The sequence below is a fragment of the Spinacia oleracea genome, chromosome 3, assembly GCF_020520425.1.
Source record: "Spinacia oleracea cultivar Varoflay chromosome 3, BTI_SOV_V1, whole genome shotgun sequence".
NCBI lineage: Eukaryota > Viridiplantae > Streptophyta > Magnoliopsida > Caryophyllales > Amaranthaceae > Spinacia > Spinacia oleracea.
The window spans coordinates 27784233-27811971 of record NC_079489.1 but is presented as its reverse complement, the minus strand read 5'-3'; the positions used below and the strand labels follow the sequence as shown (position 1 = coordinate 27811971).

General features: G+C 36.7%; 2 protein-coding genes across 2 annotated transcripts; one reads left to right on the top strand and one right to left on the bottom strand.

Annotated features, from left to right (window-relative positions):
- The first annotated feature begins 7447 nt into the window (after positions 1 to 7447).
- Positions 7448 to 12022, top strand: LOC110800058 (vicilin Cor a 11.0101-like). Its single transcript, XM_022005343.2, has 6 exons — positions 7448 to 7956; positions 10113 to 10525; positions 10652 to 10827; positions 10924 to 11004; positions 11107 to 11364; positions 11444 to 12022. The coding sequence occupies exons 1-6, from the start codon at positions 7514 to 7516 to the stop codon at positions 11903 to 11905; spliced, it is 1833 nt and encodes a 610-aa protein (XP_021861035.1). The 5' UTR covers positions 7448 to 7513; the 3' UTR covers positions 11906 to 12022.
- Positions 12023 to 13434: 1412 nt separating this feature from the next.
- LOC110800055 (proteasome subunit beta type-2-A) lies at positions 13435 to 22047 on the bottom strand. Its single transcript, XM_022005339.2, has 3 exons — positions 21743 to 22047; positions 21508 to 21631; positions 13435 to 13985 (listed from the first exon to the last, which is right to left on the bottom strand). Exons 1-3 carry the CDS (start codon positions 21898 to 21900, stop codon positions 13638 to 13640), a joined length of 630 nt encoding a protein of 209 aa, XP_021861031.1. The 5' UTR covers positions 21901 to 22047; the 3' UTR covers positions 13435 to 13637.
- Positions 22048 to 27739: the final 5692 nt, after the last annotated feature.

The following is a 27739-nucleotide window of genomic DNA, read 5'->3' as shown; positions in this document are numbered from 1 at the left end:
CCTTGATCATGATGGTATGCCCCGACGCCACGAGATGGCAATGACCGATGACACGACGCCACCAGACTACCGAGAAAGCTAAGGAAATCGGAATGTCGAATAATCATCATCAATGACCATGATGACACATGAGTAACTTCTAAACTATTTTTCACACACTTTCTCATTTCAATTCATTCATTGTTGTTCTCTTGTATTAATATGTCTCGTATTCAACGTTCATCAAGTTAACTAATAAATTTTTGCATCGCACCATGAATGTCTCAATTTCTCTAATGACTAAACCATTTTATCAAATCGTTTTGAGGTAATTTGACTTGACAGGACGTTTAGAGGTTGCATCATGCTGGCACGCATGTACGACATCAAATATAAACGAACGTCATCATATCTGTGGCCGACTTCAGTCATGATATCTTCCTAAAGCCGCCACAGGGGGGCAAGATAGTACATACTCCCGTTCAGTTTAATATACTTGTTACAACTTTGAAATTTAGTTGACGATGTGATACAATTTATTTTCATGATGATCTTGTCGTAAGATTTTGGTAACAGGTACGACGCTAAGACAAATGTACAAACATTGGGGGCTCAACTACTATCACATGTCGAAATAGGCGGATAAAGAAAAGTCATTGGGTTTCCCAAAGACGACAAGTGATAGGACGTCAATCGATTAACAAGAAAGGTAATTTATAAAGAGTTCACATGTATTTTAATTTACGACATATTGTAATGTAAGTTTGTCAAATGGTTTTACCAAAGACGTTAAGAAAAAGTCCACTTCTTAAGACAGTATAAGGAATTCACATTAACCATATGTTCTTTCTGGTGCCACATTGCGAGGATCAACCAATAAGCCGACCAACGTTGGAATGGACAGTGTCAAGACCAGCGATGCGTCATCATTCAACGTGACGGGACGACGCCAAATGTGATGACGATGGTGCAAGCGATGACAATGATCTCAGGAACAAAAACAAGATCGGCGACGAGAGGTGTCACAACATCAGGACAATGCTGTTGATTGTAGAATCGTCATCAAGGGACAGTCAGCGACACGACGTAATTTCGTTACACGAGCCCATATTAAGTAATATCTAACACTTACTTCGCGCGTTGATTAATTTATTACATTTTTCACTACACTGCGATTAAAGTTCAATTTCAGTTTTTGTTATCTGTCGCATTGAATATATCCTTCCAAACGCAATTATATTATATTTATGTTTCATCTTATTTATTTGAAAATCAACGCTAACATCGCATCAAGAGAACGTCCACCTCTACCTTTTCTATTCTCCACAGATCACTTGTTGACGATATCACCAACGACAACAGCAACGTACGACATCATCAGAAGACGACATCAACGAACGACGCTATCAACTACAAGCGACAACGTCTCCATGGTCATGACCCTTAAACTTATTGGATCCCAACGACGACATGTCGCTTCTAAGTGCAACCACTACAGACGACGCAGGTACTATTTATGTGCACATAACTTCGCTCTTTGAGTACCTCACAGGTGTCATCTATTCCACAACGAACAACAGAGACAGCGTAAACAACATTTTAATCTAACGACGTGTATGCACCCTTGACGCTTGTCCAAACGCCTAACCAATCGCCAAATACAAAATAGAAAAACACACGTCTTTCCCCTTCAACACCGACGACAAACGAAGCCAGCCAGAATACTCAAAACCTACTTAGACTACTGTTCCGAAAATCCCATAGGCTAAACTCTCCTTCCATAGACAGCACCATCGAAGCCTCTTATCCCTCGTCCTCATGTTATAGGAAACCTCACAACTCTTCGACTCTTCTTGACATTCGTCATAAGTTTGCTTCGAACAATCCACTTCATTTACCTGTAAATTCAACTTAGTCGCCTGCTACCTACCCTCACATGGCATTACATCTGATTAAAATGATTCGGCCTTGTGCCCACTCGACGTAACTTCCATCTCTAAATTCTTCGCATGACTACGAACAAACGAAGAGGCTTATATCGCCTGCATACGATGAATGTCACACAACGGCGACAATAGAGGAACGCTTGTAAACATCAGACGACAGACTAAGATACAACAGTTGGTCATGACGCCTGTAAACATCAGACGACAGACTAAGATACAACAGTTAGTCATGACGCCTGTAAACATCAGACAACAGACTGAGATACAACAGTTGGCCATGACGCAGTAAACATCAAACGACAGACTAAGGTACAACAGTCGGCCGCGACGCCCGCAAATATCAAAAGACAGACGAAGATACAAAAGTTGGCCATGACGCCGGATACCTAACTAACGGCTATGTCTTAACATGTTTTCGCAAAGTTTTGTAAGAATTACGCTATGTAGTCTTACGCTTGTTGAGAGAAACGATTCTTTCACAAGATGTCAGGTTTACATCTCATTAAGTTGAGGACACCAACATCGATATAAAGACACCAATATACGCGTGATGACATCGAGTGCTATCAGAAATCGTGGATGACACCAGGTGGTGACGACATTGAACAAGGTTAAGTACGAAAGACGACGGACAAGCCGAAGACAGTGACAGATTAGCGTCGATAACAAACGAACATGGTGACAAGCTTTGAAGATTATTTTCCTAACTTCCGGCTTGCTACAATTAGGAAAATGGGGGCTATTGTTATGGGTCGTTTTGTATGACGTGAGATCGACGCATGAACGGGTCAACGTGAATCAGATCGTACCAGTTAGCTCCTACTTTTAGGGAGTCGTTGTGGCTGAGTCAAGGTCAAATCAGTTAGAGAAGGTCAAGGAAGCGGTTTAGAAGATCGTGGAATCAGTTGAGCAATTCAAGGAGAATTACTAGCACAACTATCTCAACAATACTAGACTTGGAGTTCTGTATAAATACCACCATCATCCAAGACCTAAAGGCATCGGATCCTCTCCGATCCCAAGATATTACATTATCCCATTATCTACCCTCCTGTGAGAAACCGTTCGAAAACCACCCAAACCACCTACGGTTAACTAATCATCTCCTACTTCTATTATCTTCCCCGTATCCAAGTGATCAGAAGAGAATAGCAAGCTTTCCTTCCCCTAACAACAAACGTACTGCCGTAATACGAAGCTCATCCACAACAAGCCCTCCCCAAGAATATCATCCACTCATGTATTCCCTTCGTACACCCTGTTATCTTTTACCTATGTTTTACTATTAGCATCGTTTACATACCCGCGAATAAACAATGTACTTGTATTCAACGAGGCTTTTTATGCCAGTAACATAGTGGATTGGTGGACTCATTGCCACCCGCGGTTTTTATCCCTTTCGGGTTTTCCGCGTCACCATCTCTTGTCTCGTCTCTCTTTATTTTCCGTCATTTATTTCCTGTCATTTGCATAATTATTTTATCTAGTCGTCTATGTCCCAACCAAAGGTCGTCCATACGAAATTTGGCATAAACAGAGATGCCATCACGAATCACGAAGGAGGAGCCATGAAGAGGAAGTCAAAGAGCATGATCGAAAAATGAGTCCGCACCTCAGTCCTGCTTGAAGCACGTACTTATAATTGGTCCTGCTAAGCTACCGAGAAGTCGATTGGCTGATAATTTCTACCATAAAGAAGAGCCACGCTATGAACACCGAACACCGCTACCGAGTACCGAACCGAGCAAGCAACATTATCAAATCAATCCAGTCGTTAATCTCGATGATGGAGCAGTCCGAAAATTTTGTGCCCTTCAAGTATACCTCTGTTTGATTGATTCTAGTACTATGGCTTGGTCTGCTTGCTTATTTAAGCCCTTTGTCCTGCAACTTCCATGTATGCTTGATTGCTTGCTAAGAAACAATGAGGAAAAGAGTAATACGGGTGGAGTATGAAAGTTAAAGCTCATGTGTGCTTTTGTCCGTTATGCCCACTATCATCTTTTTTATTTTTTCCTTTTTTTTTTTGATAATAAATCAAAATGATGGGTGATTATAATGGGCCCGAAAGTTTTTTTTTTTGTCTTTTTTCTTCAAAAACAAAAATATAATTCACACGTAAATACATTTGATTTACTCCTTAATTGAGTATTATTCTCGCATGAGCGTCGAATAATAAAACGGAAACAAAATGATCCAGAAATAGTGATCTTCGTAAATCATGTATCTCCTTGTTGAGTCATTTATTTTCTCATGTATGAAACTTAGTACGAACTGCTTGGTCCCTTCCTGCTTGACATTTTGGCGAATCCCTGGTGCGTGACGGCTTTCTCCAGGCCTCCAAAAGAATTTGGTGGGAAGTTTTGATGCTTTGAGCTTTGATATGTGGTGGTGCTTGGAAACTTTCTCCATCCTTCAATTTTCCCTTTACAAATTCTGGTTCAAGCAAATTTTGGTGAAGTATTGATCCTTTTGAGCTTTGATACATGATGATTCTTGGAAGCTTTCTCCATCCTTCGATCTATCTCTTTTACTCATTTCTAAATGTAGTTGAACCTCTGGTGCTTGGAAGCTTTCTCCAGATCGATCTGGTTCGAGGTGTTTGGTGCTTTTGAGCTTTCTCCAAACTTTGAGTAAATGACGACAACTTTAATGGTCATCATTCGAAAAATAAATTTTGAAGACAAAGTAACAAAATTTAAATTCTTTTACTAATGCCCCCAATGTCATACTTCATTTTTAAAAACGTTTTGTGTTTTTTCAAAACATACGTACTTCTTTAATATTTTTTATGGAATACAATTTCAAAATTTAAATTATACTCCAAAAATGATTTTCATTTTTTTGATGTGACTGCACTTGAATTTGTTGATTATCCAAGATGCCTACGTATCAGATAAAGTGATTGTTTTTTTTACACTTTTTGGATCAAGCCATACGTAGTTCCAAAATTTTTTGTTTGTTTTGTTTTTTGTTATGCAGTTTAGGCTCGTGCTTAGGAGCTTTGAGGACGATCTTTTTCACCTTTGCCCCCAGGATCATTGTTGAAACTTCTTGCTGACTTGTGGACCAAAATCGTCGAAGTTTCAACAAACGCCCGACTAATTTGATTTTTCTTCATGATTGGCTATCGCAACCTCCATTTCGTGAGCTTGAGATGCCAAATCCCGAAATGTTTTGGGCTTCATTCCTTGCAAGATATAAACCAAGTCCCAATGCATGCCTTGGATGCACATGTCAACTGCAGAAGTTTCGCGCAAATGATCCTTGCATTGAAGACTTAGTGTCCGCCAGCGGTCGATGTATTCCACGACCGGTTCATCTTCAAACTGGTTCGTTTATGTTAACTCCATCATACTGACAATGCGACGAGTGTTTATGAAGCGATTCAGGAACAATTCTTCCATCTGGTCCCAGCTATCAATCGATCCAGATTCTAATTCGTCGGCATACCAATCAAAGGCAACTTCTTTTAGCGATCGAACAAACTGCTTCACGAGCAAGTCTCCTTCAGTCCCTGCATTGTTACACGTTTCAATGAAATGTGCAACATGTTGTTTTGGATTGCCTTTTCCATCAAAAAGCATGAATTTTGGACGTTGATAAGCGTTAGGCATCTCCAAGACATCAATCCTTTTTGTGTAAGGTTTGATGTAATGGCCACTTTCGTCAGGATCTACGTCAAGCTGGTGTTTGATAGTTTTGGCTATCATATCTTGAATTTGACGGAAGCAGAACGAATCACCATGGGGCTTTCTTCTCCTTCTTGGCTTGGGCTTCGCAGTCGACTTAGATTCATCGCTTTTGCCTTCACTTTCGGTTTTGCCATTTTTGTGTGTTTCGTCAATGGGACGTTTTTCAAGCTTCTTGGTCAATTTGGCGATTTTTTCTTCTTGTCGTTTGATGTGGGCTCCTTTTTCTTCGCCGTCTTTGACAAGATTTTCAATGATTTTCTTCATGTTCGCCAATTCTTCCTCGATGGTGTTTGCTTCAATCACCATGACATTTACAACAACGACGTCTATTGCTCCATTGGTTAGTTCCTTTGACGGATCTTGGACCGCTCCATTGATTGGCTCCTTTGATGGATCTTGGACCGCATCTTTGCTTGCCTTCTGTGACGGGCCTTGGATTGATGTTGGAGGGAAGAACTTGTTGCTTTTGTAGCCGCCGTCAAGGTTTGTTAGCGATGAAAAAGTTGCATCAAAATGAACGGGATCTTTTGTTGGCCGCCATGATTGGATCTTGTTTCTTCATCATCATGCTTTTACGGCTCGAAAGTGCGTCAGTACTTTGATTGTGGAGAAAGAGATGAGAGGTAGAAATCGTCCCACCGAGCGTGCCAAATTTGTAAACACAAATTTCAGAGTCTGCAAAATAACGAACTCAAAATAATGTTATTAATTTTTGATGAATTTGGGTACAGTCTCTAATATTTTCTCCTCTGATTCGATCTCCACTTTGAATTTGACTTGGTTCACGTACTAATTTGATTGTACTTGAATGAGGGCCTACGGGCTTGATCTCGTTCATGAATGTTGATGTAGAATAGAACGGCACGTCAGTTTTGTATGCTTGTTGTTCTTCTTCCACCAGGCTGATTTGATGTCGATTTGGTGTTGCTCACAAACGGGTTTTTATCTTCTTGAATAAGGGCCTTTGGGCTTGATCTCGTCCAAGGTTGATCTTCTAGAATGAAACTGCACGTCGTTTGAATGCTTGATGTTCTTCTTCTAGGGAGAGAGAGTTTGATGAGACTTTATTGGCAGGAGAATATGTGAGAGATTTAGGTTTGCCGTCTGTTTCTCCTCCTCCCACAAATGATGCAGGAAACTCCTATTTATAAGAGTGAATTGATCTTTTAGGGTTTTATGTGTTTTGGGATTTTTGAATTGGACTTGAGAGTCATGACCCGTTTATAACAGTTTAACCTATTTGGTTAGGTTTCACCATTAAAAATATCTGGGTTTGATAAAATAACTAAAATGGGCCAAAAAAATTTATGCAACCAAATTAATTAATTTTATTGACCGTCAAATAATTATTGAGTCAATACCTTGACTATTGACTCTAATAACATCCGACGTGGCACATTTACAAAAATTTCGTACCTACAATTAGATTTGGTTATTTTTAGTACACTCTCCTATTCAAAAGGTAGTAACGATATTATGTATTATTACATAGTACATTGTTGACACCCACTTCTCCACAAATAAATTTTAACGTTTGATGTGGCGGGCATTCGCGTCGCGCAGTCCAATTCTTAGTATGAGTGAAAGGGGAAAAGAAAATACTTTACTGTTTCTCCCTTTAGATAACTTTGATATGTTTCTCCAAAACGAAAGGATTAGTAGCATGTTGTGAACGTGGCATAAAGACTTGGATCCCAAAACACACCCGTCGTGATGCATGTAAATCAAAATAAATGAAGTCCAAATATTTGAAAAAAATACCATTATTATTTCCCCAAATTAAAAATTATCTTGTATAATTTGAGTTTATCGCTCTGTTTGCTTTTCCTACATAGACAACAAAATAAAGTCATCAAAATTAGTAAACAAGTAAAGAGAAGCTAGATAGGTGCAATGAAAGTGGTACAAACTAAGTATTCATTAGCAATCTTAATAACATTTTCAATCCTTGTTGTTGCTTTGGGTTCCGCATCCGACAGAAAGCAAGAGGTTAGGCGGTGTGAGGAGCAGTGCCAAAGGCAACAGCCGTACTTCGAGGAGCATCTGTGCAGGCAAAGATGCCAGGTTCACTTTCAGGAAGTAGAAAGAAGAAATGTAAGAGATGATGATGCAGAGGAGGAATATGAGCTTTGTCAACAAACATGTCCCGGCTCGGGTAAGAGGCAGTGGGAATGCCAGAGGAGGTGTCAAGATGATTATGAGGCAGCTTTGAAGAGAGAAAGAGAAAGAGGACATGAACACGATCATGAGCATGAGCATGAAGATGAAGATGAAGATGAACATGATCGGGAAAGAGATCCGGACCATGAACATCATCATGGCGGTGGAGGAGATCGGTACGTATATACATTTCTATCTACTACTTACTTTCTTCGTACCATAGTTATAGTCCCGTTTGATAAAAACACGGATTTAAGAAAAAGGGAATATAGTACATGAAAAAGTGCAGCAAATTACAAACAATGATTGATCAAGTTGCATGGAAATATGGAATAAAGTATAAGGGAAAGAGAATATGGTACATAGAAAGATGGATTATAATGCATTTTTAATTAATATAATACATAATAAAATGGGGATTTTAATAGCCAAAATTAGAAATATTTTGGAACGCCCAATTTAGAAAACAATACCGTAATTTTGGGAACGGAGGTATACTCCCTCCGATTACTAGTTTACTGATTGGGCCGGGCATCCGCACGTGCTTTAGCTTACGAAGTGTTAGTATTGAGTTTTGAGTAACATCCGTCTATGCGTTAGCCAACAATCCCATCTCTCGTGTTTATTTTGACTTTAATTTGACTAGCTACCTACCTACCAATGTTATTTTTCCTATTAAAGCAAATTAGTAAGAGAGGGCGGTAAATGTAAGGTGGGTAGTTGTATCATACGTAGTATGGAGTAAAAAAGAACGAGGTAAAGTAGAGTGGCCGGAAATGGGTCACTGTTGTGTGGTAAATTCGTACTCTCTCCGTCTCAGATTAATTGTTACACTTTTCTTTTTCGTTTGTCCCACATTAGTTTTTACACTTCTAAAGTAGGAATGACCCCATAATTATTATATTGTCTCACTCTTTCCACTAAATTGTTTTTTGTCCCTACACCCTCTCTCGTTCAATTAAAAAAATACCCCATTAACTCCTACCACATCTAACTTTTCAATAAAATAACAATCGATAACCAAATAACCATTTATCATCTAAAACTTTGTACAAAGACAAGTATAACAACTAATCTGGGACAGGGTAAGTTTTTTTCATGTTAAAAAAATTAGTATAAAACTCAGTGTAAGTAATATTATGAAGCAAATTAGGTACTCCCTCCGTTCCTTAGTGTTCTATCCATTTGGAATCTTGACATTATTCACAATGAAAGGGAATCTCTTGAACTACGAGGAAATCTTTGTCACAAGTGACTTGTGTCCATATTGGACACAAGTGAGTACCAATACAGAATTTGGAGTACCAATACAGAATATGTTAGTACCAATACAAATTATGTGAATACCAATAATAACACATATGACTTATATTGGTGGTATTTCTAAGCAATTTTGCATTTTGGTACTGACATATTATGTATTGGTACTCAAGATGATTGTATTTGGATCACTTGTGTCCATGTGGTATGGACACAAGTCACATGAGGTTTAGAAACCCTCCTTGAACTACTGCCAATATATAAGAAAAAATATAGTCATGCGGGGTTTTGTTTGTTTCGTCTCAATGAGCACTTTGACAATATAAAAATTTTATAATTTTTAATAATACGTAATTAAATATATTAATGATGTAAAATACACATTGGTAAATGCGCCAAATTGAAATGGGTAGAACATTTAAGAACAGAGGGAGTAGTATATTTTATTGTTACTACTCTCTTCCAAAGATATTGTGCTTAGGGTTGTTACCGAGTACGTTATAAGAATCGTACATGGTAAGGAGTCCATCCTTTCAAAAGGTTGTACACTTGTAGTCTTGTACGTGTTAAACTTGTTAGTTAGAGAGATCAATATGTGCATTTGGCACCAACCTATATATGATTGGTTCAAGTGGTAAGCAGCTTGACCTCGCTCAGGAGAGGTTTTAGGTTCGAGTCTCGCCGTATAGAGTAGATAAGTAGAGATTATCGATTTCCTAAATATACATTTAGGACAGACTAAAATATAACCGTGGACTACGTATTTGGGACTGAGCAAGTAAAAGGTAAGAATAACACGACAATTAGATGATATTTGACCATCAAATTTATTGGTAAATAAAGCTAATCAATTTGATGAATGAGATTACACATACACAGTCAGAGGATGCATTTGAAATATGATGATATCCTTTACCAACACCTAGTAACTAGATCATCTAGTAATAAGAGAGTATCTAAGTGCCTATTCCGGGGGAGTAATTATAACACCAACTTATTATGAAGTTCAAAGACTTGAACAACGGATTACAATGATTGACAATATGACAGTTTTGCTGAAACTCATGGGCAGGCATCCACGAGAACATGACTACACACATTGTCTTCATAGGTGTGAGGACGAGGAGGAAGGTTTTCCACGACAAAGACAATGCAAATTGGATTGTGAAGATCAATTTGGTCGTCATCGTGAGGGGCACAAGCATCATCGAAGGGGCGAGCAAGGTCGTCGAAAGGGATTTAATATCCTTAACAAGATCAAACTGGGTAAAGAGGCTGTTAATCCTTACTACTTCAACTCTAAGAGCTTTGAGTCACGTTATTCAACTCGAGAAGGGCATATGAAGGTACTCCAAAGGTTCTCAGAGAAGTCAAACCTCCTACTTGGAATTGACAGATTCAGAATTGGTATCTATGAGGCCAATCCTAACACTTTCATGCTTCCTCATCACTGGGATGCTGACTCCGTTCTCTTCTTCATCAAAGGTATATACTAATATACTCTCACTCTGTTATTAACAACATCATTTTATCAATGGCTTATTATTTACTTGATATATCATGTGTCTCAACTTTTGCATACAACTTACTCTGCTGTGACTCAAAATATAGGAAAAGCCATTGTGACATTTTTGAAGCAAGAAAACCGTAAGACCTTCAATGTTGAACGTGGAGATGTGCTGATGATTCCCTCTGGCACAACAGCCTACCTAACTAACATTCAAAATGATGAAAAGCTGCAAATAGCTGAGCTATTACGCCCTGTTAATATTCCTGGTCGTTATCAGGTACTTGTATAATATGTTTTTATATTGTATTTATGTTATAATTATTAGTAACACTACCATACGATGTACGTAATAATGAAATCTTTTTCGATGCAGCAATTTTTCGGTATAGGCGGTGAAGAATCCAAATCGTTCCTCAACAGCTTCAGTACAGAAATCCTCCAAGCTGCACTGAATGTGTGTTCTTTACCACTAGTCCTTTCTTAGTTTCTACTATCCAGAATTTTTCTTGACTGAAACTGCAATGAAAACCTTTACTAAAGCTGACTTTGTATGTAGATACCAAGGGAGCAGCTTGAGAAGCTCTTAAATCAACAGAAGGAAGGAGCAATCGTGAAAGCCAGTGAAGAGCAAGTGAGAGCGTTGGGTCATGGGATGTCCAGAAGACAATTTGGAGAATCCAAAGGCAAATTCAGTTTGTTGGATGGACGGCCACAAATGTCGAATGAACATGGGGAGTTTTATGAGGTTACTCCAAATGATTATGAGCTGCTCGAAGATCTTGACGTCTCTGTTGCATACTGTGACATCAAACAGGTAAAGAAATTCAGTTGTAGTGTAGATTAATAAAGATGTGAATTCATCTGACTTAATTGTAAGCTTATGCGATTAACAGGGGTCAATGATGGCACCAAACTATAATTCTCGGACAACCTTCATTGTTCTGGTGGAGGAAGGGAGTGGATATTTTGAAATTGCACGACCACTCACGGAAAACACAAGTAATAAGAAGGAACAAGGTAGCAGCCAGATGTACGAGAAAGTGAGCTCTCGCTTAACGAAGGGTGATGTTTTTATCGTTCCTGCTGGACATCCACTTGCTTTAGTAGCATCAGAGAACGAGAGCCTTAAGACTATCGGGTTTGGTATCAATGCCAAAAACAACCAAAGAAACTTCCTTGCAGGACAAGAGAACATAATAAACCAGCTAGATGAACAAGCGATGGAGTTATCTTTCAATCTGCCAGCAAGAGATGTACAGGAGATGTTTCAGAGACAGAGGCAATCTTATTTCATGGCTGGCCCAAAACAACAGCAGAATCCCATAGTTTCACTTTTGGACTTTGCTGGCTTTTAAATAGTTCCAAAGTGTGGTTAATGGTAGAGTTGTGAGAATGTCAATGTCTGAAGGTTGAACTTTCCCAGACTACTGTAAACTAAATAAATACTGTATCGTTATGGTTTTGTTCCCTGATATTTGCTATCTTCTAATGTACTTCCGATGATTGGAATAACAACTCAAAATATCTGACAGCAGAGTTCCGATATTTGAATCAGTTGAACAATATTGTTCAATGCTCATACATAAGATCCGAGAGCATGATTCTTTCAAGTATTTTACTATAACACAGGTAAAGAACACACCGTTAGTATTAGTACTAGGTTAGGTCCCGTGCAACACACGGTTATTATTAAAATATTTTATTATTTCAATATAAAAAAAAGATTTGTGATATTAGAAAAACGTAAAAGTAAAAAGAATATATGCAAAACTATGAATTCATAGTGTATAAAATAAATATCCAAATAAGCTAAATATGCATATTAGTACAACACGGAGTACAAAGTTATGAATTATATAGTTGTATATTTACCACTTATTATTATTTTAATTAACATCCATACTCACCGTGTATTGTTATTAGACTAACATTAGAAAAAATTCTTCAATATTATATAATTTAATTAAAAAATTATAACAATACATAAATAAAATCAAATTGTAAAGGAGAAAATAATATTGATTCATCTTTCCTCCAGTAATATATCATGTACTACGTAGTTACATTTAATTCCCCTAACTTTCATTGAGTGTATTGTCAGTATATATACAAACTACCTGTTGTACAATAGCGTGATATGGGGCTATTCATTAGAAATCTAATTAATACATAATATTTACAAAATAACTGCATATTTTATCACACCCCTGCAGTCGAAGCGGGAGATTGTTGTACGTTGAGACTTTCCCGAAAATCATTAAAAAGTACGCGGTAAAAATATCAGCAATCTAGTAGCGGGACAGTACTTGAAGGACATCAGTATATATATAAATTATCTGTTGTACAATAGCGTGATATGAGGCTATTAATTAGGAATCTAATTAATACATAATATTTACAAAATAACTGCATATTCTATCAATGGTAATCCAATTATATTTTATTTCATTTTTATCCAGGAAATGACATGTGTCATTCCTGGTGACTCTTTTAGTATATAGTAAAATAGATTACTTCCGTTACACACCGTTAGTGTTAGTATTACTTTCGTTCCTTAATGTTCGTTAGGCTCACTATTTGTACAGATTTCAATGTAATATTTAACCAATTATATATTTAATTTTGTACGTGAAGAAATTATAAAAAGTTGACATCATGAAAAGACATAACGAGATCAATCTAACAATATCTATACTGTTTTGACGTAGACAACAGTGAAATTTACGGTCAAACTTGTTTAGACATATTTCAAGACGTAAAGAACTTTCAAGGAACGAAGGTAATACGGAGTATATGTTACTCTACTCCAGAAGAGTTGCACATCGTTCTTCCCCAAGGGTAAGACTACCTCCTTACTGAGCTGCATATCTTACGGACGTGATCCTCAGCCAAAATAAACAGTAGCTTACTGATATTCCACCAGGACAATCAATTTGATATAGTTCAGCATTAATGATAACGAGGGGGAAAACCACCAGATAACAACTCCAAAGTAACAAGGGTATACAGTTTCAAACATAGTCAATTATCCTGTTACATCAATACTACCAGCTTCAGAAAGTATGATAACGACCTATTTTCCGCTACTCAGGCAGAAGCAGCATTTGCATCTTCAACGCCTTGATCTTTAATGGACTGGCGCCATGCGAATTCCCGAGCTCCGTCCTTATCAACGATTTTGATAACGAAATTTGGTGGAGCCACAACCAACCTAGTCCTGATCTCTGCTATGCATTCATCAACCAACTTGATGGCCTCGTCAACAGACATGTCACTGCGGTAATGTCGGTCCATCATGGCAAGAGCAAAATATGAACCGTAGCCGAATGCTGCCTTATCTACCTTGTGAAGAGTTGCAATGTAGTCGATAAAGTACAGTGATGGTCCAGTGTCTTGGTCAAAGCCAGCTAGAATTATGTTGACGGAGTACGGATTCTGAAATTTAACACAACGAAAACGTCAGAGAAACGCTATGAGTAATCAAATAATTCTTGAACAGAATGTATAAAATCAAATGATCCAGATTAAGGGAGAGAAGCATACAGCGGATGAAGATAGGGATAGAAGAAATTCTGATAGGGGGGGTAAAAATCAAGTGAAGTACCGTATGGAAAAGACATCAAGAATGTCAGGGTAAGTATTACACCAAAAATAATGACAATTCTTCTCAATAATAATGATTACACCAAAAATAATGTAACCATTATGGAAAAAACAATCTAAGCTTAGCCTAATTTTGATAGGAAGCCAAAAAAGTCCTTAATACTAAAATAAATATCCTCTTTCAGTCTTTTGTCTCTCAAGGCATCCCTAACTACGAAGCCACTGAGAAGGTGTACCCTAATATGAGTCCGAAATCACTTAAATTCAGAAACTTTTTCTTTTTATGGTTCTCATCAAAATTACACTACTGTCAAAAAAACAAAAAATACACACCAAATCCCAATATTAATAGAAGAAAACTTTTCAACTGAATGTATAATACACATATAACACAATCTAAATGCTCTGAAGTCTGAGATATACAACAACAACAACAACAACAAAGCCTTAGTCCCAAAAACATAGAGTTGATATATCAAAATAAAATCGGCGCACTAAAATAAAGTCAAAACATAGAGTTGATAAAATTGCATATAGCACTTGGAAGAGAAAACTTGATGGACAATGAAAATTGAAAAGCATAACTAACATCATCCTCTAACCGCATATTCCCTAGAACTGATCATTGCAAAGTATGCATCAAACAGAAAATATGATGGACCATGGTTGTCCGCAATAGTGGTAAGTATTCAAGCTGGCATCCCATCCAACAAAAATAGTAATGAATGAGACATGCAACATAAATTGTGTACCATTTTACCATCTAAACTTGATAGATAGGTTTACAACCATTTGATATCCCAAGTCATTTGAGGATAACTACTTACAGAAACTCAACAATAGTGTGAGCCGGCATATACACAATTGAGGGAGGCCATCATCAATAAATTAACTCCACGGCCAAAAAGCCACATCAAGGTGATAAAGTCGAATCTAGGTTAATAGTTTGTACCTCACTATCAATAAAACCGCATTTTAACTTTCCCAAAGTCTTGTGAACTTGATAGAGAATCTTGTCAATCATTTCCCAGAGACCGATATATGCTAAACCGAATTTGTCAATCAAGAAAATATTAGAAAAACAGATAGTTCCTCCATCCCAGAAAAAATATTAGGGGTCAGCTAAAATTGATCATATGTGACAAAAAAAGTGGATTGATAGTAATAAACAGTAGTAAGGAAAAGTATAGGAACTGTGAGAAAAAAGTTCATGTGATAGGGGAAGGTAAGGTAGCAGACTATTAGGAGAAAAGGTGGAACTCACATCAGATTAAAAATGGTTTTCACCAAGTAGGAAGACGAAAGATAAATACAGGTAAGAATTAATAACTGATATTACCAATTGTTCTCCCTCCCTCCATCCTTCTTAATTTGACAAGGGAGGACAAATCTTGAAAATTGACTGACCAGCAATATATATATTTAGCAGGCCAGCAGCAACTTAGCTATCATTCTATTCACCTGAATTTCATTTGTATTATCTTATCTATTGGCCCTTAGCTTGTCTTATCTTATATTCCCTCAGTCCTAATTTAATCGTCGCACTAAACTTTTCACGGAATTTTATGCGATAAGTAGATGTTGACTTAACTATAATATTTAAACACAAAAATAGGAGTGATAGGAGATAGTGGATCAATATTTTAATTGAATAAAAGGGGAGTCGGACTAACTTTTGATAGTGGGAAGGGAGAGGTAATAAATATTAGTAGGTTCATGCCATAAAAGGAATTATGAAAATTAAATTGGGACAGATGGAAAAATAAAGCGTGATAATTAAATTGGGACGGAGGGAGCATTATCTTAGCTTATCTTATCTTATACGAGTATTATATTATCTTATTAGACCTGAAAAAGTCAAAATAAGGTGAACATAATAGAGCCTACGACAAAAACATCTCCATCTACTTTTACTTGTCCTTCACTCCTTCTATGCTTTATGCCCCTCGCCTGATCCCCACATTCCCCAGTGCCCAAACTGAAAACAATATGAAAATAGGTGTTAACTAAATGCTATATCTTTGATATGAAATTTATCTAGCACTGAGAATCTAGCCCAAAAGAAAAACGCAGTCATAGGATAGTGGTACTGTGGTAGAGGCGAGAGGTCAAGATCACATCCAGTTTCATCAAAAACAAATCTAGTCTGGATCCATATTCGGCATGAAAGGTGGCAATATCGGGCACTTCTTCTGGTAGCGCCGTAATAACAGAAGTTATGGAAGTTTCCACATGACAGTGCGATGTGCAAAGAAATACGGAAGAAGTTCCAAGAGACAAAGAAGACATTATGGAAGTTTTTTATCAGAAAGGATAAATGGGACATCTATAATATTTAACCTTCACATGCTTTCTGTTATACTTGACATTTACCTCAAAGTTTAATATGCGACATGTAGCATGCCCCAGGATTATCAGCTCAAACACTAACCATAATAGGCAATCAGAAACCAATCAATCATGACTACGGACAGGAAATTTTTCTTCAGAACATAGAACTGAAAAAGGGAATTAGCCAAACAGCACTTTCAGCAACTACTTTTCTACGGACAAGCATTTACTCCACAAGTCCAAAATGAGCTAACTAAACACACTTATGCTTTTTCTTCAACAGTGGAATAGTTACTATAACCAACACAATCGCCATGAAGCAGAACTTTACTCTTGAAGTAACCTTGATTGGAAATGAGATGTGAAGTCATTCGTGCATTATGATAGTTTGTGCTATCAAGTTGCAATATTCTCGCATGTTGAAATCATAACATTACATGTTCTAAAATGATATTAAAGCTACAACATCAGACTTGAATGATCTCAAGATTAGCTTGCACAAAGTTCAACTAGAGATGTGGCTATCATGAAATTGAACTATATATGCACAGCTTAGTAGCTTAAATAGGGATGTGGCTATCATGCCACCTTTCTTCCCCAAGACGAGATTCAACTCCTACCCGTATCACATTTGGGGGATCCCATACCTCTTGTCAACGAGAAAAAGATGACTTCCTTAATAGAAGAGAGTGTCATTTCCCCCTTGGTGGACAATATTTTCTACCCAGTCCATCTATCAAACTCATCAATAAACCTTCAACCCCATTAAAAAGAAAAATAATGAGTCAGTCTTCTTTATAAACCATAAGCCCATAAGAAAGTTTTTTACGCTATTCATCAGTAGTGTCATGGCAACCCTTTTTCCTAACCCCTGCAACTGGTAAAGAAAGCTCTTTTATGTTAACCCTCCAGTTTTCGTGACATACTCAAATGAGATATGCACATGATCCTTAAAATATATACGGAGTAATTACTACAGAAAAACTTGAGATGTATACTGGAAACTAATCAACACTTCCAGAAAGTCCAGATTGCACATGTCAAAAGAGGATGGCAGATTTTCTCCAGATCTATTTGCTGGGACAATGAAGTAAAGGGCTAGTGTAGAGGATCCGAATTCTCAACACAACTTCTCCATATAGAAACGGAATAGATGGTAGGATAAAACAATAATCTATCACAGTACATTTTCCACATATTTAAAACAATAGCTGTTAAAGACGTCGTAGTATTCAGCTTAAGATAAGTGTAAATCGGAAACCAAGGTGAAATAAGTGTGATTAATACATTTGACAATAACTATCAAAATAGAAACAAGAAGACTAGATTTTTACACATTTCCCTCTTACACAAAGGAGATGATCCCAATGGGACCACGTATCATCACAAATCAGAACAAATTTTGTGTTGACTAAGCTAATTTCTGTAGCAGTGACAGAAACTTTAATCAGGCAGATCAATGGGACCAAAAATATATGTATGCCAAACCCCTTAAACAAATTATCAATTCATGCAGCTAGTAAAAATTCCCACCACAAAGTAAATATCAGTTAATAAAAATAAAAATAAAAACTGGCTAAGATGGGAGTATTATTGAGATAATTTTTGTATACAATGCTTAAAACTGGAATGCATAGAACTGTTGGCTCACTAATGGCTCACATGTCACTGTAGCCAACCTCATTCTAGCGGTATTAACTCACTGCTGAAAACCCCCCATAACAAAACTATCACTGCCAACATGTCAGTGTGATTAATACATTTGACAATAACTATCAAAATAGAAACAAGAAGACTAGATTTTTACACATTTCCCTCTTACACAAAGGAGATGATCCCAATTGGACCACGTATCATCACAAATCAGAACAAATTTTGTGTTGACTAAGCTAATTTCTCTAGAAGTGACAGAAACTTTAATCAGGCAGATCAATTGGACCAAAAATATTCGTATGCCAAACCCCTTAAACAAATTATCAATTCATGCAGCTAGTAAAAATCCCCACCACAAAATAAATATCAGTTAATAAAAATAAAAATAAAAATTGGCTAAGATGGGAGTATTATTGAGATAAATTTTTGTATGCAATGCTTAAAACTGGAATGCATAGAACTGTTGGCTCACTAATGGCTCACATGTCACTGTAGCCAACCTCATTCTAGCGGTATTAACTCACTGCTGAAAACCCCCCATAACAAAAATATATGACCTTGCATCTCATCTCCAATCCCTCAACCGACCAAAGGCAGCAAGGCTACCACCCAAAACACCTTTCATTTTTTATCACCTATAATGTCTTACTGTTTGTCAACTTGAAAATTCCGGTTTACACAAACAGTGTTCCCAGGCAAACTTTAGATTGCACAAAAAAGTAATCCAACCTCTCGACATATTGAATCTCACAAGAGAAAGCACAGGGGAGCACGTAAAAGGAACATCAAATGAAATATGACTTGGAAATCATCTATTACTAGATAGTATATTCTGGTGTCTTTCTTTCCTATTCTCCTGAAGAAAATGCAAATACTCCCAAAACGCAGCTCCATCAAAGTTATCAGTCACAAAAGTAGATAGTTTACAAGTCCCTTTACAAAAATACATCAGGGTATAGTATAACCAAATTCCTCGAAAAGTAGCTTAGAATTTCCATGTCATGTTCAGTCTTTAAAGCACCAATGCAAGATCCTAGAAAAGGGAATCCTGTGCATAAGATGTAAGTTTAATTCACAGCTAACTTAGAAAAGAAGGAAATACAAAGTCGCTAGCTGCAAAGTGAGAGAACGACATCATGGAGGGCTAAAGAGGATCCAAGACAAGGAAGTAAGATCACAGAGGTTATCACCTATTACTCCCTCCATCCCTTTTTTTACTGCCCCATGTCACTTTGAGATGCTCCTTTGAGTTTGCTCCATACCTCTTTTGGTATGTTTTCCCACTTGCTTTCTCTCTCTATCTCTCTCCTCATTTGCCCAACTTTACCAACCCATGTGCACAGTTTTACCCAAGTCTTAATGAAGTGAAAATTGAGTACGGGGTAATCTTTAAGAAACTGAGGGAGTATATGGTAAGGAAGGTTAGTAAGAAAACAGACCAGATATGTTAAAAAAAGATCAAAAGTGATGCCCAGATGCAACAAGTCAAACATATCAACTGAAGTGAAATCACTGGTCACAAAACCGGAGTTGAGAGAGAGGGCAAGAGAATCAAAGCAACTGAAGTGAAGTCCATGGAGTACCTTTATAACATCTAAGACCGGTTCAATTGTAAATTCTCAGAAGTGACAAGGGCATAAGGGGTATAAATGACCTAATGTCATTTGGACAATTAAACAAACCATTGACTAAAATACTTTTTCACCCTCCCAGTATAACTAAAACACCAGTTATATCCTCTTTTCATCCTTATCCTTCATTTTTTATTTTTAAAATTGTCATAGTTCTTGTTAATGTACTTAATCGTGGTTATCAACTTATCATTACCCCACATATGCATTGAACAGCTACATTATAAAATGATTTTGATGTTGTAACTGCCATGTCTGTCAACATCATCAAGGCAGGAGCTAATATTCACCCTTGGAACCAATAAATACCTCTGAATCAATTATTCACCTGATCACCCAGCTAAACGATAACCACGCATAATCATTGAGGAAACTACAAAAAAATCAGGACTTAGGATAGTTCAAGTATCTGAGCATAAAACATAGTAGAGGGTCTCCCACACAAATTTGAGACAATGACTGTAGAAACTACATAGAAACTTGTCCAAGAGATCCATGGTTGATGGGTTTATTATGACAAGCATAGCCAAAATATTCTGTCCTTGGAACAACTTTATTCTCAAGAATTTCTAAAACTTCCTCCGAATATTAGGCTGGTGAACCATTAATTATTCGGAATACCAGGTTACACATATACCCTTCACTGAATTAAATTTCACATTGCACACTAAGTAAAACATCCTTTGTTAAACTTGACATATACCAGGAATCACTTGTACTAAAATGGGGATTGAGGAGGGTACAATTTTGTTAGCATAGGGCTCAGAAGGATAAAATGGGTGGTAATGGTTATTCTGAGGATATGGAATTTATTATCACACCTCTTATACCAACCATTAGGTAATGGAAACAATTAAGTCATTCCATTTCCATCACTTAATAACACTATACCAAACATGCTCTAAAAAGGCAAGATGGACTCTATGTATCAAGCAAATCTGAAGTTCTATGGCTTCCATCTAAGAACTTGAGTGACGTGCAAGGGACAGATAAACATCTTAAGATATGACAAGTTTGCCTAAAAAATTTGTACAACCAAATCCAATTTAACAACATTCATTGAAAATACCATGACAGAGTTATATAGAAGAGAAACCAAAAGCATAAACCCTGAATAATTACTGATCAAAATTTTATTTATTCCTGAAGAAAATGCACAAGAATAAACCAACGACAAAATTCTCAATCAAGCATAGAACTGATATAATTCTTTAAATGTTTGGTGTTATTCTCTATCAAATCTATTGTTTTAGTTGGACAACTCAACCGTGGCAAACTAGTAAGTTAGAACAAACTCTAGATCTTTCAACCCCTTGATCTTCATGTTCCAACCCTTTATGAATGTAGCAATCTTCCATTACCTTAGACGGCTTAGAGTGTACATCATCTTACCAGCCACCACTATACCAATCAAACCCAGCTTGATGAGCTAAAATGGATTCTTCCTAACCCTCTTGAAGAACTCACTATTCTTTTTCAAATAAACCTACGCAAAAGCAATCTAATTTAATCCCCACGGAATATTAGACATCTTTCGGCAAATTGCCTCGCCGAACAAAACCCCATATTTACTAATCAAATCACCAACACTTACAGTAACCTTAGGCTGACTAAACAATTCAAACCCTAAATGTACTCTCCCCTAATCCTAGATTTCACACATCCATACATTTCAAATCAAATATGAAAAACCTCGAATTAACGGAAACCCCAAAAATATAAGAAATGCCCTAATATACCTTTCTTAAGGCAGTAGCCAGTTCACCCCGTGTGAAATTAGCAGCGGCAGCAGTTGTCAATGGGATTCCATTCCTGAACTGATACAAAGAAACGTTCTTCTGAACGAACTCCGTAAATTGAACTCTGTGGATCCCCGAACAAATCCAGAAAAAAAATATTAGCAAATTAACCATCAAAAACTGACAAATCAAGGAATTAATTTTGAAAAAATTACAAAAAATAGGTGAGAGAAACCTATCGCCGGCTTCTCCACTGGCGCCCATGAGCTTGTGAGAATCGAGCTTCATGATCTTGTCCTCATTGGTTTTATGCACCAAAATGCTGTTAACTGCCGATGTATCTGCTGCAATTATTGCGAATCCGTTGCCTACTAATCCGAAAACGCACTCCATTTTTTCTCGATCTTCGAATCTTGAGAAGTTTGATTTTGGGGAAAATAGAGGAGTTGGGGAATTTGGTTCTTGTACTGTGAGTGAGAAATGGAGAGAGAAAATAAAAAGCTTTGCTTTACTTTTGTTTTAGGTGAAAAGCCCTGCTTCTGCTTCTGCTTCTGCTTCTTGAGGAACAAGTTTGCTCAAAGTATGTGACACGGACCCTACGGGTGAGATGTGTGAGATTAAACATGAAAGTGGGCTAGACATGGCTAGCCCACGCCCCACGAGCAATGCAGTTATGCCGGAGGCTTGGCCGACACGACACGATGATTGGTAGTGCTGGCGTTTATCTCTTCGGTAGGTGATGTGGATCATTGTTCTGCTACGGAATACTTTTTAATTTTAGTCCTCATCTGTTGGTTTTTAGGGGCCACATACCTCTCTCACGAAAATTTTCATATTAGTAACTTCAATCTTCATAAAATCATTTCTACTAATAAAATTATACGGAGTAGTATGTTTTCAGTTTTTTATTTTGCTTTTGCAACGCTGTAATCAAATAATAAAATGTTGCACTCCCTCTATATATTTGGAATAAAATATTTCAATCTAATCTGTATGGGGCACGATTATACTTGTTTGTCAAAATCGTTCGTATGTACCTTTTAATTTGTATGCATTAATTGATTAGGTTAGCAATTTAGCTAGTTTTATTCCCTTATTGTTATTTTTTGCTTAGTAATGTTATACTTCTTTCTCATTTTCCACTTTTACTCTACTCTTAACTAACTCACTTAATATTGTCTTTATACACATATTTTAATCGATTTTTGCTCTAAACTATGTTTTTACGCTGTGTTAGTATGTAGGAATAATTTTAGAAAGAATCATGTCTAGGAAGCAAAGAAGCCAAGATTCTACATCATGCATCTGAAGGTAATGATAACGTGCAAGCATGTTCATGAGGGTTGTATAATTAAGTTGCATCATACTAATCATGTTTTCCCAATCTGCTTTGTTTGCACTATTTGCCCTATTTAATTTGTGTCCAATTTTCCCCAATTTGATTTTTTTGTATTTCTCCTAATTTGATTTGTTTGAGGTTTGTAATAATAATCTGAGTTTGTCAGGTCAATATTGAAGGTTGGGGTTGGTTGGGACAGAGTGGTAGGGAAAGGGGGTGTAGATATAAGGGAAGGAGAGAGAAGGGAATGCGATGGTGGAGGTGGATGGGTGACGGAGAGAGAAAGGAGAAGAGTTGGTGATGGTTGGTAGTGGCAGTGATGAGAGGTGGAAGTGCAGGTGCAACGACATCAAGTCTGTTGGTGGTTGCAGACGACACGGGTGATGGCGGTGTTGTCTTTGGCAGTGGTAAACTTGCTTGTATGGGGAGGGAGAGGAAAGATTGAAGGGAGGGATTTTTTTATATATATATAAAATATTACTTAAAAATAAAATTAAGTACGCGGTAACTAGGGTTGTTGTGTTAGTTAGAGGTTAGGATTAATTAGGATAGTTAGAGGTTGGTGACTAATGACGTCAATGTCCGTTAGTCAAAAGGGTATTTTGTGCATTTTTACAAAATCTCTGGGTTATTTTGTTCAATTCTTAAAAGTTGAGGGTATTTCGTGCATTTCGTCAAATTTCAGGGGTATTTTATGAAAACCCGTTAAAATAATTGTTGTTATTCGGGTTATCTATACCTAGTATTTAACAAAGAAAACCATAGATCATTAAAAGCCATGTACCATCTCTCATTTCATCCATCAATTTGTTTTCTTTTCAATTTTCTTTATTGTGTCTATGTTTTGCAACTTTAACGCCTCTTCCATTTCATCTTCCTTATTCAACATCAAGTTAACAATAGTCCAATATACTCATTAGCCTCTTTTACCCCACTCCACCCTCAAACATTCAATATTAATTCAACATATAATTTATATTTTTTCAACCTTCAAATTAGACCATTATTTATTTCATACTTCTATATTACCAAAAATCACAACTCCTCACTAATTAAACCTCAAAAGACAGTCGAACAATTACAACCGCCCGTTCAAAGAACGGGCTCAAAAGCTAGTTAATGTTAATATCCCTACCTTGTAAAATAAACAAGATAAACAAAAAGTGCATCTATATAATTCGATGCGGAGTTGGAAATATCGCTCTCTGATTTGCCTCACTTAAACATTTAAAAAATGAAATAACTATAGAGTTAAGTAATTATTTATGTTAACAATTGTAATATACTACATATTTGATAATAATATTTGTCATTGCTATTTTCAATTATTGTATAATATTTTGCTTACTACCAACAAACTACATTGTTGCACCACTCCTTTCGGATGATATTTAAACTACCCCCTCCGTTCTTGAATGTTAGTTCATTTCCTTATTGAGTTGTTCTTTTATATTAGTCTATTTTGGAATCTTTCCTTATTTGTCTAATATTTATCTCATTTAGGAAAATTTGCCAAAAAAGACATTTTATAACCCAAATTTTACGAGAAATGACCTTATATAATTTTTTCTTGTTAAATCACACCTTAATGCAATTTTTTTTTGTGAAATCACACCTTAATGTAAATTTGTTGTGTGAAAGACAACCAAAGGCATGTTTCTGGCATTGACTGAGCTTTTCCGGGCATTGACTTGTAGGTGAGCAGCACGTGTGGCTTTATTTGGTTATAAAAGGACCTTTTACAACCCAATTTTTGCGAGAAATGACCTTATATAATTTTTTTTTGAATTTTTTCGCGAGAAATAACCCAATTTTTTGTGTGAAATGACCTTAATTTATTTTTATTTTTTTTGCGAAAAACAATCAAAGGTAAGTTTCCGGCATTGACTAAGCTTTTCCGGCCATTAACTTGCACGTGAGCAGCATGTGTGGCTTTATTTTGCTATCCACACTCAATTTCTCTCTATCTACTTCTGAATCTAAGCGAGTTCTAGAAAGTGCATTTTTTTATATTGAAAATACGTCTTCTTCAGAAACTGATTGTAATCTAGAAATTGCATCTTTCATCGAGGTTGTGTCATTTTAACAAGTGATTCCAAGAAATTCTCCAGTATTTTGACCATTGAGCTCGTGATAAACGAATTGGAATAAATGCTACCTACAAATTTCACACAGGGATGCATAAAAGAAAATGAAAATGAAATAAGAATGGAAATAAGAATGAATTAATATCTACTCAATCTCCAGATAATTAGGGGTCGATTTCATTAATTCTTAAATCAAAAACCATTTTGATTGATCAAGCAACAAATAAAATGTCCCAGAAGTTTAGAAAATTGGGAAAAATCTAATTTATCTTCGCCCAATTTTAGCTCGGATGTGTTCTCTTCTTCTTGACCTGCCATATTTTGGTTGGAGAAAATGGGGATTCTTTGGTTCAGAGTTTAAAAAGATGGAAGTTTCTGAGATTTGTCTTTCTAGGTATTTCAATCGGCCGTAGAGAGTAAATGAGTCAGTTACTGGTGGTTCTAAAGGTTGTAGTGGTGGTGGGTCTGGTTTAGGGTCGAGCACCACGGTTGATGCCGCCATTGTTGAAGAATTTTTGATGGATTTGGTGGGAGAGAGAATTTGGAACTATGAGGGTTTGGAGTACCGTTCAAGAAATTGGGTGTTGCTCACGTGCAAGTCAATGTCCGAAAAAGCTCAGACAATGCCGGAAACTTGCCTTCGGTTGTCTTTCGCAAAAAAAAATTATATATATAAGGTCTTTCCTCGCAAAATTTGGGTTATAAAAGGTCCTTTTATAACAAAATAAAGCCACACATGTTGCTCACGTGCAAGTCAATGACCGAAAATGCTCAGTCAACTGGAAACTTGCCTTTGGTTATCTTTCGCAAAAAAAATTTTACATTGATTGGGATCTATCTTCCAATATTATTCAATTGCAAACTCTTAATATGCCACGTTTCTTTCTTCACTAATCTACCAGCATGAACCTTAAAAGAACACGTCACCCCCCCACACAAGTACACTTAGGCATCTTACATTTTTTTTTTTTTTTGTTATAAACACAACCACATCTACTTCGGTAACAAGAAGTAATCCTAGTACGATCATTATGTAGGAAGTAGTAGTTATACCTATGCTCAATTGCATGATTTCTCAAAGCCTTTCTAAGTACGTACACATCTCTGAACTTAAGTCTTTCCACTAGCTTAATAGGCTTTTTGAAATCAGTTTCTCCATTGAACCATGGATTGTTCTCCACTTCCTCATCAGAATCACCCGACAAACTCCTAAGCTCACCAGAATCACCCTCGATCTCAGTTTGGATGTTCACTTAATTACAATCTAAGTTTTCTTGAATCTGTGAAAACCTAGGATCCTTCACTACCTCCCAACCAGAATCTTCTGAATTTGATCCAAAACTACCTTGAATCTCATTTAGAATGTTCCCTGTAGATTTCCTAAAACATTCTTCTCCATCTCCATACCCCTCCTCTTCCCCTACCTCCCAACTTATGTTAAGATCACTGAAATCGGTGCTTGATTCAGACACAATTCCATCTTTAGAATCACCTCCTCATCGACAAACAACTTCTTCTTAGCTCCTCTCTTCCCCGTACCCTCTGCAATCCCTTTCCCCTTTCCCTCTGAAATCACCTGACCCCCCTGCTGCTTGCAATTTCAGTTTCACTTTACCCTTTGCACTTTCTTTCCTAGCAACTGTTTTAACCCTAGGAGAGGTTCTTTCTGGTGTGATATTTAGTGGGGGTTGGATGGCCTGACTTTTAGGTGGAACGATGGATATTGGTGTAGGATATTCTTGGGGCTTAAGTATCTTCTCACTAGTGCAAAATAGTTCAATAACACCCTCCTTATTTAACGTCTCCAAAAACCCATTAACTTCTTCATCATTCACTACTACTCTTTTACTGGTTGTAAAAGTCCCCCCCCCCCTTCACTTTATACCAGATATTATAGTTCCTTGGCACTTTCACATTATGAAACACATAACCATGTATAACAACTTCCCTAAGATATTGCACTGTGATCTTAGAAACAATTGCTTTTTTCTTCACATAAACAAGCCCGCCTTCCCAACAAAGTATGTATCTATTTTTACCGATCTTTTTCGGCACAAAACTTTCCCCAAACCTAACTATAATATCCATAAAACCTTCTCCATTATCTTCCTCATGTTTTTCTTTTTTTTCTTTTCTTTTTTGTTTTACTCATTTTGATGTTAATCCAATATTAATACTTACTTGTACGTAGGGGTGTCAAATCGGGTCATCGATCTGTTACGGGTGGGGTATAATCGGTTCGGCTATAATCGGATAATGTAATTGTAAGAGGCCATTATGCTTATGCGGATTCAATGTGTAATTTTTTTCGGGTCACCTCGATTTTTGTCAGAAATCGGTTGGACCGGGTCAGTTTTTGACAGCCCTACTTATACGGAGTCTTAAAATAGAGAAAACTCAAAAGAAATTAAATTCATGTATATAAAAGAACATAAACAACTCAAAAGATACTCATAATAAAAGTTTAGATAATCACTAATCAATAAGCTAACATAATTGTGATTAATCAATTACGTATTGTTTCATACCAATAACAATACGTAGTAATAATTTATATTAGTATCAATAAGTTAATGCTTAATAGTTTTTTTAAAATTCTTGACTTATAAAAATAATAATAGTACAAGAAAAATAAACATTTTTTCCCAATTAACCATCAACCTCTCATCTTCCATGCCCCCCTTATATAACCCAGAAATTTAAGTTGTTAAAAAAAGAATAAATAAATACTTCCAAGCTCATGCTACAATCAGAAAAAATAAAGCCACTATCAAAAAATTTATAGATAAAGATGGTGCCACTATTA